Genomic DNA, 20,487 nt, shown 5'->3' on the forward strand with positions numbered 1-20,487 from the left:
CAAGTCAGAATGTCATAATTTTTTATGCTCGATATTGGTGAAGTCTATGGCGTCATAATTATTAAGAGTAGTTAAATTTATTTCTTCCTCAAATTTTGTTTCCAGTAGTGTGAACAGATAATCGAAGTATAATGAAAAAGGTTATTATAAAAGTGATTCAAGTTTGATGACCATATAAGTGACCCTGTTGTCTTTCTAGGGCTGGATATTTATTTTATTTATTTATATTTTTCACAAAGAAGCACTGATTGGGAGAGAAAAACTAAGGATAATCCTTGTACTATTTCTCTCCCAAATTTAGATAACATTTTAAAAGTCCAAAATAGGGTTATGATTTCACTTTACTAAAATTTAGTCCATTTTTACTCAAAAACAACAAAAATAAAGATTTTTAAATTTTGACGGTTGAAAACAGAATAAAAAACAAAAATATCACACTCAAATTACCATTAATTGGAAAATTTCTGAGTAATTTTACAAAATTTAGAACCAGAGAAAAACACAACAATCAAAAACAAAACACAATCAAAATTTTTATTGATTATAAAAATGATCAATTTTTTCAGGTTTGGCCCCATCAGGTAGCAAACGAGACTATGTGATAAACCAAACACCCACTCAACACTCCGACGATAAAATAATTAAATTCTCCAATTCCAAGCCACCCAAGAATGATGATTCAAAATCAATCAAGAGCTGGTTACCAAATTTCAATCGTTCCGTCAGTATACCAACTTTCAACCGGACCAATCTGCCAACCTTACGACTCTCCTATTTCCTAATGCCACTGTTGGTACCACTCCTGGGCTGTTTGCTGCTCTACCTGCTCTATCTGCTCTATTTGGTGTGCTGTTTACCTTTGCTGGCATGTCTCTGCTGTCGATCGTGAGTAATGCATTGAATAGTTCTGTGAACAGTAGACCTCACGCAGTATTCTCATCCACAAGTACCAGATGTCAACTGTTTTAAATGTTAACAAACTCAGTTCACGTTTGAAGTTGTATTTCATATGATATAATTCATCCAGTTCCGTGATGATCTTTCTATCTGATGAAAATTAATTTTTTAGAATCAATAATATTATAATTTCTCCAGCATTATTTAGTTCATTTGTTTATTTTTATTCACCTATTAAATTAGTTTTTTCGAATGTGAGAATATTGATACTGATGGGCACGCATAATAATACCATGACTGCAAAACAAAATATTGAAACCAAAGACCTTAAAGCTGCGATTAGACCAAATTTATTTAAAAAATGTTAATAACTCAATCCTTTTAGATTATATTAGATTGAACATAACTTATCATACACATGATGAACATATATTATGTGTTTGTCAACTTCCGTTCAATCTAATAGAATCTATAAGGATTAAGTTATAACCATTTTGTTGATAACTTTGGTGTAAACCCAGCTTAAAGATGCATACCTCTTTAATGTCTTTGATTGAAACTATAGACCTTATACAAATACAGTAATAGACTGGCTTCTCCACACATCTGTGTAATCACTTGTCAGCTGATTTATGATGAATAATTCTATAGTCTGATTTTTACTCTAATATTGGCGTATAAAGGAGGCTCCTTTTTCCTTTTATATTATCCTTGAAATGCAAAATTTTCAAAAACCTTGTATATACGTCGACGCGCAATTAAAAAAGGAACATACCTGTCAAATATCATGAAAATCAATTACCGCGTTTCGCCGTAAATGCGCAACATATAAATATATAAACATATATAAACATTTAAACATTAAGAGAAATGCCAAACCGTCGACTTAAATCTTAGACCTCACTTCGTTCGGTCAATAAATTTATTTATTTATTTAGCGTATGACAAATAAGATAAATTAAATTAATTCAAATTCAAATGGATATGACAATCAGGGATACAACTATCTAATAAAGGTATTAATAATAAAGGTATTTCAAAATATAATTATGGTGATGAAGAAAAATCTTACTTTTGGTTTTGGTATGAATATGATGTTGCTCCCAGGGATAACCCAGCTATGCCTTACAGGATCTCAGGAAACAATATTATAATTGTGGACAAAAGGGTTACAATTATGAAGAAGGAAACAAAAAATTGAAATTAATTAATTGAAGTGAGAGTGGCCATATTCAAGTGGATTATAGTGATGGCTGCGTTATAAAGGCAGTACTTTATTAACATATTATATTAAAATTGGTGTTGCTATCTTTGTCTATTATCCTTGTACCATCATCTTATCATATTTGTATAATCTTTGCATAATCTTACTATAGTGAGGTCCACGTTATAATGAAAGTATTTCATCAACATTGGTGTTGATATCTTTGACTATTATCCTTGTATCATCTTTATATCATCTTCCTTTAGTGAGGTCACGTTAAACCCGTATTAGTATTTACCCGGCAGTATTTGATTAACATTCTTTGGTGTTGCTATCATTGATTATAATTCGACAAAGCAGATAGCCCTATCCTTTTTTAGCTCCGAAACGTTGCCAGATCGTTTTTCAACAATTTAGAAATATGATTAATTTACAAAGTATTTAGTGCCGGTTAAATTTTAACCGTGATTAATTCCACGAGAACCAATCAGAGGAGAAGCCATCTTTTCAAAAACGCTATCTCTGATTGGTTCTCGTGGAATTAATCACGGTAAAAATTTAACCGACTGTTGTGCAACCGGGCCTTAATCTCAATTTAAAATTATTTTCTTGACAAATAGAATATAATATTGATTATTTCAAACAAGAATGAACAGTTAATACATAATTCAGTAAATAATGCATTACATCAGCGATCCTCTATGGAAGACAATGGCAGGGCAGAGAATCGGCAACGCTGTTCTATCTTTTTCCACTGCCATTATAACGTGTCCTGACTAAAAATGCTGGCATTATAAATGAGAGGCCACGGGTTCAAATCTTCTCAAGTCAAGATATTTTTGCCAAAGGCCACCCGTGTTTGTTTGGACACGTGGACTGTCGGTCCCGGCTGTCCAAAAAACAGTATTTTTCTTCTACTACTTCTCAAAACATTCTTATTGTAGTAATGAAAATGGCATAATGAATATACATGTGCTTTCATTAGTAATCTATTAAAATTTTGTATCTATGCTTTGAATGTTAACATTATTGTTCAGAATTGTGAGACGAAACCAAGATTTGGAATGTTCTAAATATAGATATATAGATAGATTTTTTATGTTGTATAAATAATAATTTTTATAAATAGTTTTAGGTTTAAGCTTGCCTGTTGTGCCTTCCCAAGAGTTCAATAATTTCTATTTCTGACAGTAGATAATGTACAATATGGAAAAGATAAAATAATAATTTCTTCATTTTTCAGGGGGTCGACCTGTAAAAGTGGTGAGTTCAATTCTTTATATTCTTATAATATTATTGAATATACACATCAATTTCCACAATTTCCTTATAGGCGATAAGTAAAATAGCTTGCCTTTACTTATTAAAGCATATTTTTGTGATTATTAACTTCGATATAATTTCTTTACTGTTTTTTCTATATTCCCAATATAGTTTTGGAACTTGAAATAGTGATTCTTAGATAATAGCGAGTAAAAATGAAAGGTGGGTAACGTAACCTGAAAGCTGAATCTCCAAAAAACTTTTGAAATATGTTATGATATTGTAATAAATTTTGTTCCATTGACAAAAAATAATGAAGTTCTCATATCTATTTGTAGAAATATGATGGAATTCTCATCACAATAGATTCCATAACATTCAAATATTTTGTTTTATTAGTTGACAGCCAATAAGTCTGACGAAAATATTGTAAACCCAACATTGGATATAAACTGTGGAAAAGCCAATAGTTCTACTTAATGATTTTAATTAACATGTAAGGAATTGAAAAAGAAAACACATAGCCCATTATTATTAACATAACCATGATTATTAACATTTAGTGATATTTCAAATTTTAAGCTCGTGGTAATGCAACTCTAAATCCATATTATATCAATGACTATTGACCAATTATTGAACATGTTATGGGTAGGGTACTCAGTACTGAAGAGAATCAATAATAGAAGTCAAGATTTACTTAATCAGCACTTAATCACGGTTAAAAATTTCATAAAATGTTATATTTAATTGAGCCGCAAAAAGTATTTTGAAATTGAATTATTTGAAGTTCGATCCAATAAATTGGATGAGGAAATACAATGAAATTAAAATTTATCTTTCTGCATATTTATCTAGATCACTGGTTCCCAATAAGTTGTCCGCGAAAGCACTAGAAGTGGTCTGCGATGAGTCCGAAGGAAGGAAAATTAGTGTTTCAAGCTTTATTAGTGTTTTTAAAATTTTCTTTATTGCCTATATTTAAGTCTAATCAATTTCCCTTCGAAAATGATATATCAAACTCATCGTGAGTTCAAAATATGTTTACAATCGGTAAAAGAAGTGATAAGTTCCAAATTTCTAATGCTATAAGATAGGACTTAAAAGTTTGTTTGGAATCTTAATGGCGAATTTTGTACCATGTGACCGGCTAACCAATCAGAAGCGTGACAGTCAATGGCCATACTGTGGGTAATATAGTTACTGTAGATCAATCGAATAGCATTTCCACTACAAATATCACAAACAAATTTGTATCATATTGTTTTTGATACATTTTTACCACTGATATAGAACTAGGATAGCTGCAAAAGATTTAATTGATAGCTTCAACACATTTAATTTAACTTCTCTATTATCCTAAAAATTTCTTCTACATATTTTCTGTAAGTGAATAAACGAATAAATAAATAAAAAATACCAAATACGAAAATCTGTGATTCAGACTTGAGCTGATAGGAATATGAGCGATACTTGATGACAATTGTGTTCTTTAGTCGTAGACAATTATTATATGTTCCTCTTGATAGCCTCCTAGTAACAATGATTTACTTAAGGTAGAAGAGTTTTATTTATGAACACTGGTACCGTAGGTCTACTGTATATCAATCAAGAGAATTCTTATTTCTATTCTGTATTATTTAATAAATAGGTTCTACTCTTTGTTTCTAGATGTTATCTACTCATCTACATTTCTATTATCTGTTCTGAATACGTTAAATTTTCATCTGTTTCTATTATAATGTAGTGTTAGTATGCAATGGGATATGCAATACATTGTCATTTGTGATAAAGAATCAATCAATCAATCAAGGGGATCATATAATTGTCTACAACTAAAGAACACAGTCGTCATCAAGTATCGCTCATATTCCTAATAGCTCAAGTCCTAGAATAACAGTTGAAGTAAAATGAATTGTTCGGAGATTCATTAAAAATCGAGATACCGGTTTCGGTTGTTACACCATTATTTTACTATCGACTGTGTATGTGCATGCATGTTTAACCGATAGTGGCCAGTCTAACAAAATCATGTAAGAACTAAATTGGTGGTGTTGTATTGGTTGGAATACAATACAGTAATACTAATAATACTAATGAGTTATTACAAGAGTATATTTATTGTTTACACCTATATTATTAACTTTATGATTACAGGTAATAAACAAAAACCGCTGCTAACTCTGTATTACCGGTGCCTGGAGTCTCTGAATGGATTGAAACGTGAGTTTTCTCTTTTTATCTTCACCTATAGCCTACTCCTACTTCTCTAGTAAAATCCTCATTATAGAGTCAGTGGAAATATTATAGGGATGGCATTGCTGCCATCTTCTTCTTCTCCTCTTCCTCCTCCTCATCCTCCTACTTCTCTCCTTCTTCTTTTGATATTTCTTTCTTGTTCACTTTCTGCTCCTACTTCAGCCTCTTAATAATTGAGACTCTTCAAGTGTTCCGGTTCCATAGGGGACTGATAATCGAGGCTCTACTGCATGTATGAAACAGATCGAACAAATTGCTCTGAACAGATTGCTCGAAAGATCTGTCAGATTGTAACTAAATATAATAAACACCAGAATTGCTGTCAGTTAAAATATATTATCATCATTTTATCATTATATTCATCTTCACTTCAGGTAATAGGTTTATTAATTAACCTGTTCTGGTACCCATCTCTTTCTTGGCCTCCCTACATCTCTTTTTCCTGTAGGTCTATAGTTTTGGACTACAACGGGCATTCTTCCAGGTGACATTCTATCCAAATGACTGCACCAGTTGTGTCTATTTTGAATAATTCTTTTATACAGAGGAGCAACCGATAAAACCTGTCTTATATCAGTATTTCTGATTCTATCAACTCTAGTGCAGCCAAATTACACTCCTTAGAAGCCTCATTTCTGCAGTTTGAATTCTTATATCATTATATTAGCCAGCTCATTTGAAAATTCATCTATCAACTTTATCTCCAACCAAATATTATGTTATTTATTGAATTTTCGATTTTTCAGCCACTGTGGACGATACGCCAGAGTAAGTGTTTCGGCAACAATATCATACTCACTTAGAATTCATTAAAATTTTTGGACGTCCGATTTCTTGTCGTCGTTATAAATTCTATTAGATTGTACATAACTAGGCAAACATGATGTCTGAAGACACACTTTGGTAGTATTCATAAGAAAGGGAAAAAATCAATGTATGTGTAACTAGACCAAGTGGTAGCCTCTAATGAAGTAGTAAAACTGTAGAAAACTATAATCTTCTGAAGAAAATGACATTCTACATTTTCGCACTTGATTAAGAAGGTCCGAAAGTAAAGCAGAAGTTTCTATACAATAATTGTAGGAGAAAGATGTTTATATTAAAGGTATTCACTGTGCAGATTTGAGGCATTAACATTTCTAGATAATTGTAAAAAATGAATGCCTATGCAAAGAATAGATTTGAGATATTAACTGTTGAAATTTTAGATGAGTAACTCAAAGTACCTTATAGAAGAAGGATTAGTTAACATTCAGTTCCCAATAAATACGTTAGCTTTAGAAATTATATTGATGCTTAATGTTTCAAAAATATTTGCCATCCAACCATATGACATTCTTCAACTACATGTCGAACAGAAATCGTTCTTCAAGAATGCAAATTTCCCTTTCCCTCTTCTGCCATTTTCATTATCAGGTATCAGGCCTCGTGAATGGATTCCCACATATCATTATCAGTAAACGTGTCCGGTACAGTAGGAATAATATCATTCCCATAAGTTTTAATTGGACTATTCATACTTGCTCGGTCTAGCTAGGTGGGAATAGTCCAATTAGAACCCATGAGAATTATATTTTCACTGTGTCACTCACACTGATACTAATGTAGTATTTGAGAATCCAGCTTTATACTCTGATTTCAATTTTATTTTAAATAGATTTCTTATTGGAAACAATAACAAGTTTTTGTAGTTGACATTTTGAGATGAACATACTCAACACAATATGGTTAAAACGTCATTGAGTCCAAACTATTGAGTTAACTTGTCTTTATTTTTTTTAGTAATTATCAAGTGATTTTAAGTTGTGAAATACTCCAATAGCCACTGCCATAGCCACCTCCTATAAAAGGCCCTGGTCTACAATATTGCAAGGTCCCAGTGTAGGCCTAAAATCTATAATACATGATTGGTGAAAAAGATCAGCTAGTATTCTTTTAAATCTTTTCCACCAATCATGTTTAGATGCTAGGCCTACACTGCGGCGTTGCAATATCGTTGGCCAGGGCCTTGTATTAGAGGTGGCTATGCCACTACATATAATATGAATTCCAATACTAGTTTTATAGAATTCTATTCACGTGATCTATGATAGCTTTCTCTGAAAAAATCTAATGGCATATTAGGGAGAACTGAGAGAAATTTGACGTTTTTCTGAGGATAATTTTTGTTTGTTACCGTGAATACCGTGGTGACTGGAATTCCACGAGAAAAGGTTGAATATTTCTTAGCTACGACAGTCAGGGAGCATTATGTAGGCCTGCATGCATAATTGTATTTCCACATAATTATGAGAAAATTTTTAATATTTCTTAGCTACGACAGTATTGCTGCCGCTTCAGGGGTGTCAGCACGATCATTGGCCTCCAGTAAATCTGAACCAAAATCTTGTGGCATGTGTCAATGGATAGGAACGGTGAGATTATTATTGAAATATATAATAAAAAGTTTATAATTATTGAAATTGAAATCTATTCTTAAATTAATAGAAATAAATATAATATCAATACAGTTTACAATTTCATCTACAGTATTCATATAAAGAATCGAATATGTTTAGATTAAATAATTCCCGTCCATCTAATATTTGTATTCGATCATAGATATAAACCTTGTCTTGATTCTTGTCTATGACTAGATTCAATTGGAATCAATTCCTCCAAGATATCTCCAGGAAAGAGAAACTGTTGTTAAACATTAGAAGTTAATATTATTCCCTCCCCATATTATTTCATATTCATTCAAAAAATTAAAAATCATTCGGTTTCAAGACACCTCATGAAATTCTCAACTTTGTCATGATCATGATGGTATAAATCCATTTTTTCAGTGTTGTTATTCTTAATATATTTTTTTTCGTTGTAGTCTTGTAGTTTTTTTGTTGTTGTTTACACATTTGCAAATATATCATGGGGATATGTCCCTATGTTTATGTTCCAAATTTTACTGTTAATTCAAGCCGATAGTCATAGTAGTTACTTTTCGTGTAGCCATGTGATGCTGGTAGTCTCTCATACTGTACCGTTCTTAAGGTGCGTACAGACTGTCGCTCTGCTCCGTAATCGAACGTCACTCGAGCAGATCGATTGATGATCGACCGGGGAGCAAGAGTGGAACACGAGAAGAGCGTGTAACATCTCGCGTAACGTTCATGATCGGAGCGATTGCGGAGCGAGTGCGGGGCGTGCGTGGAGCGATTGCGGAGCGAGTGCAGAGCGTGTTGGAGGCGCGTATATCTGTACGCACCTTAACACTCTCACCCGGCCAAAACAGTAGTAATAGATAGTAGTCGACAGTAATAAAATTGTGTTAACAACAAATCGGCTTGAAATTTGAAACATAAATGTCCTACACCATGGTTTATTATCACTAATATGTGGGAATCCAGCAATACCGTATGTGACTTGGTCGAGAATGTCTGCTACAGAACTCTAAAAAACATTATATCACAGCCTCGACTTGTCTCATATCATACTTGTCCTATGAACTCATAATGCCAGCCTTGTGACATAATATATACTATTTCAATATTAGTATATTATATACTTGTGACATAGTATAATATACTATTTCAATACTGGTTTATTGTATCACACTCATCAATTTTTCAGAAAGAGAAAGCACCTGAAACCAATACAAAGAAAGTTGTGAAAAATAAGAAGAAAAGGAGAAAAGGAAACATTGATTCCGACGCATCAAACTGATTTCATATCAAGTTTCATCACATAATCGTTGAGAAAACTTCCATTTTCAACATTCGAAAAGAACTCTCACAAAATTATACATTTGAAACTTGTCAATTCAAAGGTAGTGTCTAAAGATGTTTGTAAACTTCAAATTATTCAATAAATAGCATCCAATCAACTTATTTCCATTTGAAGTGGAGTCTTAGGGACGGTTTTCAAGCTCGGGATTTAGCTAAGTTCTAGACTTTAAACAGCTGGAGTCAGAAAGTTGGCTTTCCGAAACGGGGCGTAGTCGCAGTTTTTATGACAGTAGTAGCAGTTTTCATTTTCTCATTTCTATAATTGGAAACGATTTTCCTTGACGAAATTAAACATTCCTGAATAATTCAAAATAGCTGAAACTTTACACTATTTTCTCTTAATTTTAATTTGTGTTCAATTTTCTATTTTTTTAAAATTTAATTCAAACATGATTATGACAATGACTACTACTATGTCCCGCTTCGGATTGTCAATTTTTTGACTCCAGCTGTTTAAACTTAGCTAAATCCCGTGCTCTGAAACCGGCTCCAAGATGATTGTAGACTTTAAGGTGCGTACAGACGTATGCGCCATGAACACGCGTATTTCGCTTTTCAACAGATGATGCTATATCATCTCACTATTTCTGTACAAATACATACAGAGTTGGTGAAAATTATTAAAAACAATTTAAAATTCCTTTTACAGAGGAAATTGAATGATAGGTCAGATTGGAGATCTTATACTAAAAAAACTACTCTTCTGTCGCTCCAAACTGTTTGTCCGACATCTTGGAAAGGTCATTTCAATCCAACTCCATTTCTTTAAATGGGTAGGTTGTGATATGATACATGACTCCTATACAGAATTGCAAGAGAAAATGAATGGGGAAAAGGAAAACCACACATCGATATCTTAAACCGTTTAAAAGTTATGAAGTTTTGGAAAATACTAGTTATGATTGAGAGCTCGTCGAAAGCGGTCGTATTAGCGGTTGCTGCGTCAGCTGTGCAAAGTTTAAACGTTCCGTAACAAAATATTTCGTGCTAGTGAACCGTGCTGTAGTGAATAATTTATTTAAATAATTTAAAATGTCGTCTTATTTGCTCTAAATCCATTCGGAATTTAGGTGAGCTGATTTCATGTGTCGACTGTGAAGCGAATTATTATATAGGATAAGTGAAAATGACCAAGGACGATGCGGACTATATATGAAGAAAAACAAACAAATTTGGAGATGTAGCAGCTGTTCTTCTTCACTCGCAAAAGTATGGTTAGGCTCAACTCACACTTACGCAACTCAGGTCGAGAAGAGACTCGACTCTAGTTGAGAGCATGTGTGACACTCAGATGGTGACACTCAAATGGTGACACTCCGACCAGTCGATTCTAGTCTCCGCGACTGTCACCATTTGAATACACATGCTCTCGACTAGAGTCGAGTCTCTTCTCGACCTGAGTCGCGTGAGTGTGAGTTGAGCCTTAGTGAATCAGCAACAGGGAACAAGAAGGTGACTCTCCAATAACTCGCTGGAATTCTAGAGGTAATAGCAGGAAATCAGAATTCGATGAAGGAGAATATCACTGAAAGGAAGTTGGGAAATCAATTGAATCACGTCATCAGGCGATTAACGACATAAGAAGTTCGATGAACAAAACAAGCAAATTAGCGCATGTCTCATTAACATCGATATGCTTTCAACAGAAGTAGCTAGCCTCTGGAAAAAATCATAGCTGAAGGAGCGCGTCGAGGATATGAAGCAATACTCAAGATCGAACATACTGGAAATAAATGGTATACCCCAAAAACAGGATCACGATGTAGCAGAAATCAATCGTAGAATGAACGAAGCATTGGGACACATAATAAAAACAAATGCAATCGACATTATTTAGTCCAGTCACTATAATACATTGGTGCTTGAAATTTATATTGTAGTTATGATTTTTTAATATATTGTTTGGATACATGAGAGAAGTCCAGAACCAATTTTTCATGCAAAATTTCATTGTGTAGATACAGGTTGGTCCAAAAACCTCGTATTTTCGGTTCATTTTCCAGTTTTCCGCCAAATCCAGTGATCGGACAGAAAAATTCGCTCTAACCTTTTTAGATTACAAAATTCTGAATAGAATGAGATCATTCGCAACTCTCTATCTTCAATGAGTAATGAGTTATGATTTTTCAAAAATAAGTAAAATTTAAAAAAAAATCTATTTTTGATGAATTTTAGTTTTTTATCAACAATATCTTCCGATTGTTACCATTAAGATGTAAAATTAAAAATTCCTTTGGGCGTAATTTTGTGCTCTACAAACTGATACCAGGTTGAGTGCTCCATCTCATACAGATTCCCAGGCTGACAAATAATTTTTGAATAGTAGCGCTCATCGAATTTCCATATAGCTGTTTACCCTGTTGTCAATATTTGCAGTAGCAGAAGTCTTCGGGGTGAATTACAGCATTTAATTTGGATTTTCGTTTCATAATAATTTCCAAGTACACCTGACAACGATGGTCCTTGTATTGTGAAAAACACACAATTTTCAGCTTCAACCATCATCACCAACTACATTGTCCTCACATGAATTGCAAGCACACGCTCTTTTTTTATGTCTATATTAAACTGGACTAATTTGTCACAGACTAAAACAACCAAATGAAAACCTACCTCAACCAATCGTTTTTAAGTTTAATGCTATATGTGGCCTCTCACCTGAACACTGCTGTTGAATCTCGAGTTTCGGAATGGGCTCGGTGATCGGCGCCAATTTCTTATTAGTCTCAAACTTGACCCTGCCACTGGATAGGGGCCGTTCAAGCAGGCTTCCTCCACTAAAATACACCGATTTCGAGTTCTTCGATAGGCTAAGCACGAACTGCAATGGAAAAAATATTATGGTAAGTAAAATAAATATTAGGTAATATGTAAATATAAATAGGCCTATACAGTACTAAAGGTAAGTGCTGATGATACTTCTAATTGTGAGAGAAAAAATGGGTTCTTAGGAAACTACAAAAATGGGTGGACAGACTATATTAGGCTACATATCCACAATGACAATGTAATACAAGTTATCTACAGTGAGATAATATTATATTATATCATAGAGAAAAGTTAGCATAAGAAGATATCCATTTTCATATGGCACCATATGTGATGCTCGTTCTTCTTATAATTTGGTTGTTTATGTTCCAAATTTCAAGCCGATATTTTGCCAACTCAAGCCGATTACTGACAGCTACTGTCTACTATTACTGTTCTGGTCGTGTGAGAGTGTAAGAAAGACTCAGTATGTGTGACTACCTGCGTCACATAGCTTCACAAAAAAGAACTACTAGGACTATCGGCTTGAGTTAACAGTGAAATTTGGAACATAAACGCCCTATACAATGGGATATATTCTTGTGCTACCTATCGTTTCTCTATGGTATCACCATAAATGATACAGTATCACCACAAATGATACAGTATCATCACAAAATGACACAGTATCGTTATCATTTCTCTATGATTATATGAATCACATTACAAGATTTCAGCATTTCTAATTAATAACATCGTGTTTTCATTCAATCAATAAAAACTCTATTGCGCTCACAGTCTTACAAGAATTTTTTCTCTTTTGAAGCAGAAAAATCTGGTGTGGCGCACTCACACAACTTTCCTTGCCGTTATGAAAATTTATCACCTGACGCTAGTGTACACGCGCATCTCAAGTCTACTATTCAAAGATCTGCCAGCTGGTGACAGGACAATAACGCTGGAGACACACTAAGTCTGCTATATCTTCATAGTGAATGATTTAATAGAATCAACAGTTGCCAACCGTTTGCATTATTGAATAAACACATTTTCTCCAATTTCGAGCTTATTTCCAATTTTAGGTGAAAATGTAAGTGAACATTAATTGTAGAGATTTTGATGCTCAATATTTTCCACTTGAGCTTATCAATGACTATTTCAGGTATAAATTTTATCAAAATTGTTGGAGCCGTTTTTGAGAAAATCGCGAAAAAACCCTGTTTTTGACAACATTTTCGCCATTTTAGCCGCCATCTTGAATTGGATTTGTTCGAAATTGTTCATGTCGGATCCTTATAGGGGAAGGACCTTAAGTTTCAAATTTCAAGTCATTCGTCAATTAGGAGATGAGATATCGTGTACACAGACGCACATACATTCATACACACACACAAACACACACATACAGACCAATATCCTAAAACCACTTTTTTGGACTCAGGGGACCTTGAAACGTATAGAAATTTAGAATTTGGGGTACCTTAATTTTTTTCGGAAAGCAATACTTCCCTTAACTATGGTAATAGGGCAAGGAAAGTAAAAAATACCATTGCTTCTTACGACAGTGTTCTCAAACATGCGTAGTTTACCAATGTGTGAAAACTTACATAAGAACCAATGCTACTCTCTTTCTGCCCAGCAGAGTCGAAATTTACTGGAAAGCAGGGGTTTAGGGAGTAATAATAATAATAATAATAATAATAATAATAATAATAATAATGCGATTCATAAATGTTGACAGAAAAGAAGCCTTATAAAGTGGGATTAACTTCAAACTGTCATAATTAAGTTGAATGCGGAACATTGGAGTTATTCTTAACGGATGGTGACAGTGTAAGGTCAATCTCAATATAGAAATACACAGCAATTATTCTTAAAAGAGCTACAATTTGAAAATCTATGGTGAGATACAAGATCCACTTTAAACTGTCAGCATTGGTTGAATGGAAAGCGTTGGTGTTATTTTATAAGGAATGCTGACAGTTCAAAAAGAGGATCATTTTTTACGAGGGTCATTCTTTTTCTACATCCGATTACATAATATAAGACACATCAAATGGGATAATTTCGATCATCCGTCATACAAACCTGACTTGACCAATAGCTAAGCATACCTTTTCGCCAAACTCAAGACATGACGTTGAGGACAGGTTTTCCAAACTAATGAGGAGCTCCAAAAAAACGTCATTGCCCACTTAGGGTGGCCACTAACGACAGAACAAGTTTGTTAAACATATGTGAGTGTGTACACATAAATGTCTTCATACATGGTTGTGTCATCACAGCGAAAGACTTCGAACATGATTTTTTGAGGTTAGGTTTTTGTATCATTCATTTATTGTTTACTTTCGTTCGCTGCTATATTTGAGGTTGAATTCTTTATTCTTTTATTCTTTATTGATTCATACAATAAGTACATCATTAAAATGATAGGGAGAAAAAAATAAGGTAACCTTGTGCCATTCCTCTCCCAAATTTAGATAAGGTTATAATAATAATTTGTAATTTAATTGAGAGAAAACCAAGTCTTTGAATGAACTCCAAACCAGCAAAAAATCGGGGTAGGCCAAGGAAAATATGGAATGATAAGGAGCGATGGCGGAGGGGATGCGAAAAGCGACTCTAGGTTGCAAAACTTGCAGGAAAAAATTGTAATTTTTCAGTGGTTTATGTATTGTTAGTTTCAAGTTAGAAGCTGCTGTCAAACAGCTGTTTTTTGTTCGAAGCATCTTGCTGGTAATACAACATGCATGGCGAGCATGTGTGTACTGACATGTTAAACACTCTTATCCTATCGTTAGTGGCCACCCTTAAACTCATTTGTGTGGGAGCATGATATGAAAAGGGTTTTTGTAAGATTCTTCACTGGTATGACAAATGCTTCAACCTTCACGTCAATATTATGTTCATGAATAATCATAAGTGTAAATAACTTTCAATTAAAAAACTATTCTCTTATTCGTTTTATTTATGGCCAATCGAAGGTAGAAAAAAGTGGCCTCTGTATTATAGCTGAAAAATACCTTATAGAATAATGCAAGTGCAAGGCCTTTCCTGTAGGATCTACTAGCATCCAATACGTCAACTGTCGGCTCCAATTCATCGCTTAGAATTTTGAGTGCTTCTTGCAACGTGCCATTATCCAATAGTCGTCTCCCAATCAAGAAATTCTCAGTTTTTGTAGCGTGTATCTGCGAAATAAAAGTATTTTTACATTATTTTCACACTTGATAATGGAATAAAATACTCGACACTAGTCGTCTCTCTGGAAACTTAAAAAAGGTACTAGTACATGTAATTCTGTGTAATAAAACTTTCAAGTTGCCCTATTGAAATGTATGAAGAGCATTATATACTATTTAATTTACAAATTACATTTTATTAGATTGAAAAATGAATAAATGCCAAGTGACCTGGTTAGCTCAGGTCTGGTGTCATGATCAATCAATTAATTTATGTATTATTTAAAAACTTTTCTTAAAAAATAGGAGTTTACTCACTGTCACTGATTTAATTACTAGGAGTGACGACCATTTCGTCATTAAATTTTAATTTCAATTTTATTCATGTCATGCATTGTACAATAATACAATATTGGCACAAGTCAAATATTTATTTTTTATTTTACTTTATTTATTTACAATGCAAATGACTCTAATGTAATAACATTGAAAGATGAAATAATAAGGTAGTCCTTGTGCTATTTTTCTTCCAAATTTATAAGTGACAAAGTCCAAGATAAGGTTAGAATTTCACGTGTACAATTTTTATAAAATTTTAGTCCAAAATAAACATTAAAACTATACATTTTGAATTTAGATGGCTTGAATTAATAAATTAATTAGAGATATTTCACTCAATTGCAACTTGTAACGGATAATATTGAGTTATTTAAGAAAATTTGGAACCATTCAAATACATACGGTAGTGATTAAAAAATGATGGTTAAAACCTTAAACATCTTTAATAGTAGACATCTTTTACTGGCATCCTCAGACTGACTGACTGACTGACTGATGTAAACTCTGGTACAAGTTATGATCTACAACATGAAAAGTTGTCGTTACTCTTAAGTGATCAGTGACCTAGTGAAAATATGACATACGACTCAAGTCATTAGGTCCGATAGACTAAAGTCAAACGAGAGTCGCGCTAGTTTGAGTAGAGCCTTATTGATTGATTGATGGGAGATGAAACGCAATCTGAAAGAGAGATTCTCGTAAAAGAGCTTCAGTTATGAACCTCGATTACTGTAAATAAGGTAGTATTAGAATAGAGTTCGTAGATCTCTATTGATCCATAGGAGATGATACGCAATTTGAAAGAGAGATTCTCGAAAAATAGCTTCAGTTACAAACCTCGTTCATTGTAAATAAGGTGGAATTAACCACTGTCAAAAAAACTAGGCTACTTACAAATGTTTTGCTGATTCCTCCATACACTATCGCTGGTCTTCCAATAACCCTTGTCTTTGATTCTCCATCAATTGGGAACAGAAATCCAGCATTCACGTACGAAATTGAGTTTTGAGTACGCTTGGAAATCTATAAAAAATTCAATAAAATAATTATTAATTGCCAGAAATCATCTTCAGCTTTATAATAAGCGACAAGTAGTATCATGTTTAAAGCATTATACTTACTGTTTAAGGCATTGAATTAAAACTATTGGCACATCCACTATTTGAAAAATCATGCATGTTAACTATAAAATGTTGTATACTGTTTTAATAAATCTATAATTAACAAATAATATAACGAAGGAAAGCGAATAAATTTGAAATTGAGAAACAGGAGAATAGAAAATATGGAGGAAAATTAATACTGTATGTTGATATTAAAATTAAATTAAAATTAATATTAAACATCAATTCAGCTTCATAATAATAGCGTTCCTAATTTACTGGCACACTTGAGAATTGCATAGAATTAGCCTAAACCGGTAGTGTCTTACGAAAAAAGCATGAAGAACACAACTTCTAGAAATGTATCACAAGCTAAAGCCCAAAACGTTTCTCATTATAATTTATATAACAGTCCAAATGTAGCTAGGCTACATCTCATTTTCACATTTTCGAGTTACACTTCAACTTACAATCCAAAAACAAAAATTTCAAATTCCAAAAGACTACTAAATTGAATTAAATTAATTTAAAAATACAAACTTTTCAAGAAACTATAGTCAGTTGCAATGATAGGAATGCAATGTTGACACTTCTCTGTTTCCATCGCTTTCTATAGTAGCTGTGAGTAAAGTTATCCCACTATATCTGATCCACTATTAATTCTTGTTAATAGAATAATGATCAATTATATCTCAAATATATTATATTCATCAAGAAAAGTATGGTCTCATAGATTGATTAATTTAGATCATTTTTCCAATTGATATTGAATATCTGGTAATTCACTATATTTCTTTGTGCGATTTGGCAACGGTGTGAAGGTAGGAAAGGATAAAGCTATCTGCTTCGTGTAATGACATGTTAATCAGAAGCTGACTTTAGAACGTGAATCTCAATATATTGATTCTATAAGAAATAGAATAGTTTTACTTATAAAATAGAATTATAGTACCCTTTAAAATTAATAAAACAATAATACAAATTGTAGCTTGTAGTTTTACCTTGTATGTTTTGATGTAGTTTGTAACACTATTTAACGTGGGTAGACAAAAACTTGAAATAAGTTTTTTATTCATATTGATTTTGAGATATTCAGGAAGAGATACGATTCTTGAAGCCCCATCATTCTCCTCTGCGAAAATAGATTGAGTAATTTTAGAAAAAAATTTGATTCAGAATATTTCATGTAGATGCGTTACCATCATCATCCAAAATAATTACATAGATAACTTGTTAACAAACATATCAACGATTTTCTCAAATTAATCGAAATAGAACATTCATTGATTCAATAAAATTTATTTAACAATCTATAAAACATTCTAAATGAGCTCACCAATTTTCACAGTAGCTCCCACGGTTTCAAAAATAACAAACACATCAGATCTGAACTGTTGATACTCATGCTTGATGCTCAGATTTCCTGCCAATGATGCTATCTGCAAAACACATAGATTAAAATATAAATACTGAATTCCAAGATCTAAGAATACCGGGTGTTTCAAAAAGAATGACCCAATATTGAACAGTTGTATTTATTTTGAAAAATGATGCACACAAACCAATTTTACATCAAATTACTCACATGAGTATCAAGTTTATGATGATGTATTATAAGCACTTGATATTGAGGAGCTAAAAACCAGGATAACTGATGTAGTAGCTACAGTCCTAGATGACATCTTGCAAACAGTCTGGGATGAATTTGTCTACCGTCTAGATCTCATCCGAGCCTCAAAAGGAGGCTCTTATACTTATAATACATCATGATAAACTTGATACTTTTGTGAGTAATTTGATGTAAAATAGTTTTGTTTGCATCATTTGAAAAAAAATATAACTGTTTAAAATTGGGTCATTCTTTTTGAAACACTCGGTATATTGTGAGCTATAGTGAGGCTTTAAGCATAGCCTCCAATGGTTGCTCTCTGGCGACCCACTGGCCTAATGTAATATGAGCCTAAAACTCAAAATTAGTTTTGAGCTCAGTGACTCAATCTTTGAAAATACACACACATATTAAGATAAATGGAAATAAATCCAGTGAAGCACACTTTTTTATTTAAATTGATTAAATATTTTGTGTTTCACTTTTTCAATCCTGATTTCTGTGTCCATAGAGCCAGCCCCTACACACAGGGACCATAGTGGCGTCCACTAGACCTGGTTATTAGTGGCGGCAAGTGAAATTCCGTCTATTGACCTTGTGATCTTATACACTGATAATGGCCCAGTGTGCTAAAGTGAGGTCCACGTTATAATGGCAATGTTTGATTAGAAATGGTATTGCTATCCTTGTCTATCATTCAACAAAGCGGATAATGCTATCTGATTCTCACTTTGCTCTGTTGCCAGATCGTCTTTCAGCTATGTAGAATTAACAAAATATTTCATCTTAATTATGAAAATTCATTATGAAATTATTGAATATAATTTCTTGTTTAATAAAATATAATTGATTATTTCAAACGAGAATAAATCAGCTAATCAGCTCCCGTTTATAGAAGGCATTGACAAGACAGAGGATCGGCAATGTTTTTCTCCTATCTTTCTTCAAATCAATCAATAAAATTTATTCATCAAAAACAATTACATTACAAATTAGAATACTATAACAATTAAAACAATGAAGTTTTATGCATTGAATAATTTCTTAATAGGCTAATATAATTCACTATAAAGAATAACAATAACATAAACAATATAATTCATATAAAGTCATTAAGATGACTTTTATTTTATATTCGATTTTTATTTCACTTTATTAATGTACATATGTATTTTTTATGAGATGTTCATAGGTCTTAGTTATTTTTGGAGGGGATTATTGCCTTGGAGTGAACGGAGAGACTGTGTTAACTAGTAAAAAGAATATAAATAAGTAAATAAAATATAAAAATGATAAATTGCATTCTAGGCTGCAACGGCTTACTTGCCAATTCAATGTTTGATTCTTGTTCTTTTCATGATTTTGTTCCTCGGTAAAACTTCCAAGCAATCTTATCATTGGAGTGCCTAGTCCGGGTAGCATTGTCGACCCTGATCACCAATTCTCTAGTTACAGTTCTCTTTCAAAAATACAGCAAGATTCCTTCATCTACTTCTGTTCTTATCGTAGTAACAGTTCGCAATAGAGCAAAAGTGATGCAGTTTCTCCTCTCGCTCACGGCGGTATCTCTCTCTTACATTAAGCACTTTGTTTTTATTTTTATTCTTATTTTTATTTTCGTTCATCGATAGTAGCCTACTATCTCAGTCAACTAAATATCCTTTCTTTTTCGAGGTAAACAAAATATAGAAATGCCGTACAGAAAGATGATCAAGTTTACCTGATAAAATTTCGTTTGAGGCATGGCTTGAATGTGCCTATACCACTTCTTCTCTATACCTAATTTAAGTAACTTTTAAAATTAAAAACTAACAAATTTTCATTTAACGTTAATTTTTCTTTTATCACATAGTTTTTCAAAGAAATTAGTAGCTTATATCTTTTCTACTTGCTCTTGTCTATTTTTTCTCTTTCCTTTTTAATCTTGAATTAAATTTTTAATAACCTTTCATGGTTATAATTGATAATTTTGACAATGAAGCTGCACAGGAATGCTACAATACAATTGAGTTAGATAATATTCTTCCACCCCTACCAATTAATTTTGTTAATGATGTGGAGAGGAGTTCAATGAGTGTTCTTCACATGAACATACGAAGCCTAAACAAGAATTTCGATG

General features: G+C 32.8%; 2 protein-coding genes across 8 annotated transcripts in view; one reads left to right on the plus strand and one right to left on the minus strand.

Annotated features, from left to right (window-relative positions):
* Positions 1-20,487, minus strand: part of LOC111056736 (probable aldehyde oxidase 2) — a 95,730-nt gene that overhangs the window by 40,622 nt on the left and 34,621 nt on the right. For all 7 annotated transcript variants that reach the window (XM_039420615.1, XM_039420618.1, XM_039420614.1 and 4 more), the window contains 5 exons: positions 18,096-18,198; positions 17,761-17,891; positions 16,551-16,679; positions 15,159-15,326; positions 12,046-12,208 (listed from right to left, as the gene is read on the minus strand). In XM_039420615.1, coding sequence (XP_039276549.1) covers positions 12,046-12,208; positions 15,159-15,326; positions 16,551-16,679; positions 17,761-17,891; positions 18,096-18,198 — 694 coding nt within the window. The remainder of the gene's footprint in view (positions 1-12,045; positions 12,209-15,158; positions 15,327-16,550; positions 16,680-17,760; positions 17,892-18,095; positions 18,199-20,487) is intronic.
* LOC111056601 lies at positions 572-9,487 on the plus strand. The gene is made up of 6 exons (XM_039420620.1): positions 572-885; positions 3,345-3,364; positions 5,522-5,587; positions 6,370-6,391; positions 7,938-8,037; positions 9,233-9,487. The coding sequence occupies exons 1-6, from the start codon at positions 782-784 to the stop codon at positions 9,323-9,325; spliced, it is 405 nt and encodes a 134-aa protein (XP_039276554.1). The 5' UTR covers positions 572-781; the 3' UTR covers positions 9,326-9,487.

This window comes from Nilaparvata lugens, chromosome 2 (genome assembly GCF_014356525.2).
Source record: "Nilaparvata lugens isolate BPH chromosome 2, ASM1435652v1, whole genome shotgun sequence".
NCBI lineage: Eukaryota > Metazoa > Arthropoda > Insecta > Hemiptera > Delphacidae > Nilaparvata > Nilaparvata lugens.

What these genes read in the sequence shown, in the direction of transcription:
- LOC111056601 (XM_039420620.1), top strand. Translation starts at nt 782, where the DNA reads ATGCCACTGTTGGTACCACTCCTGGGCTGTTTGCTGCTCTACCTGCTC. An exon ending in GGGGTCGACCTGTAAAAGTG is followed by an intron (nt 3,365 to 5,521) that starts GTGAGTTCAATT and finishes TTATGATTACAG; the next exon opens with GTAATAAACAAAAACCGCTG. An exon ending in TGTGTCAATGGATAGGAACG is followed by an intron (nt 8,038 to 9,232) that starts GTGAGATTATTA and finishes TCAATTTTTCAG; the next exon opens with AAAGAGAAAGCACCTGAAAC.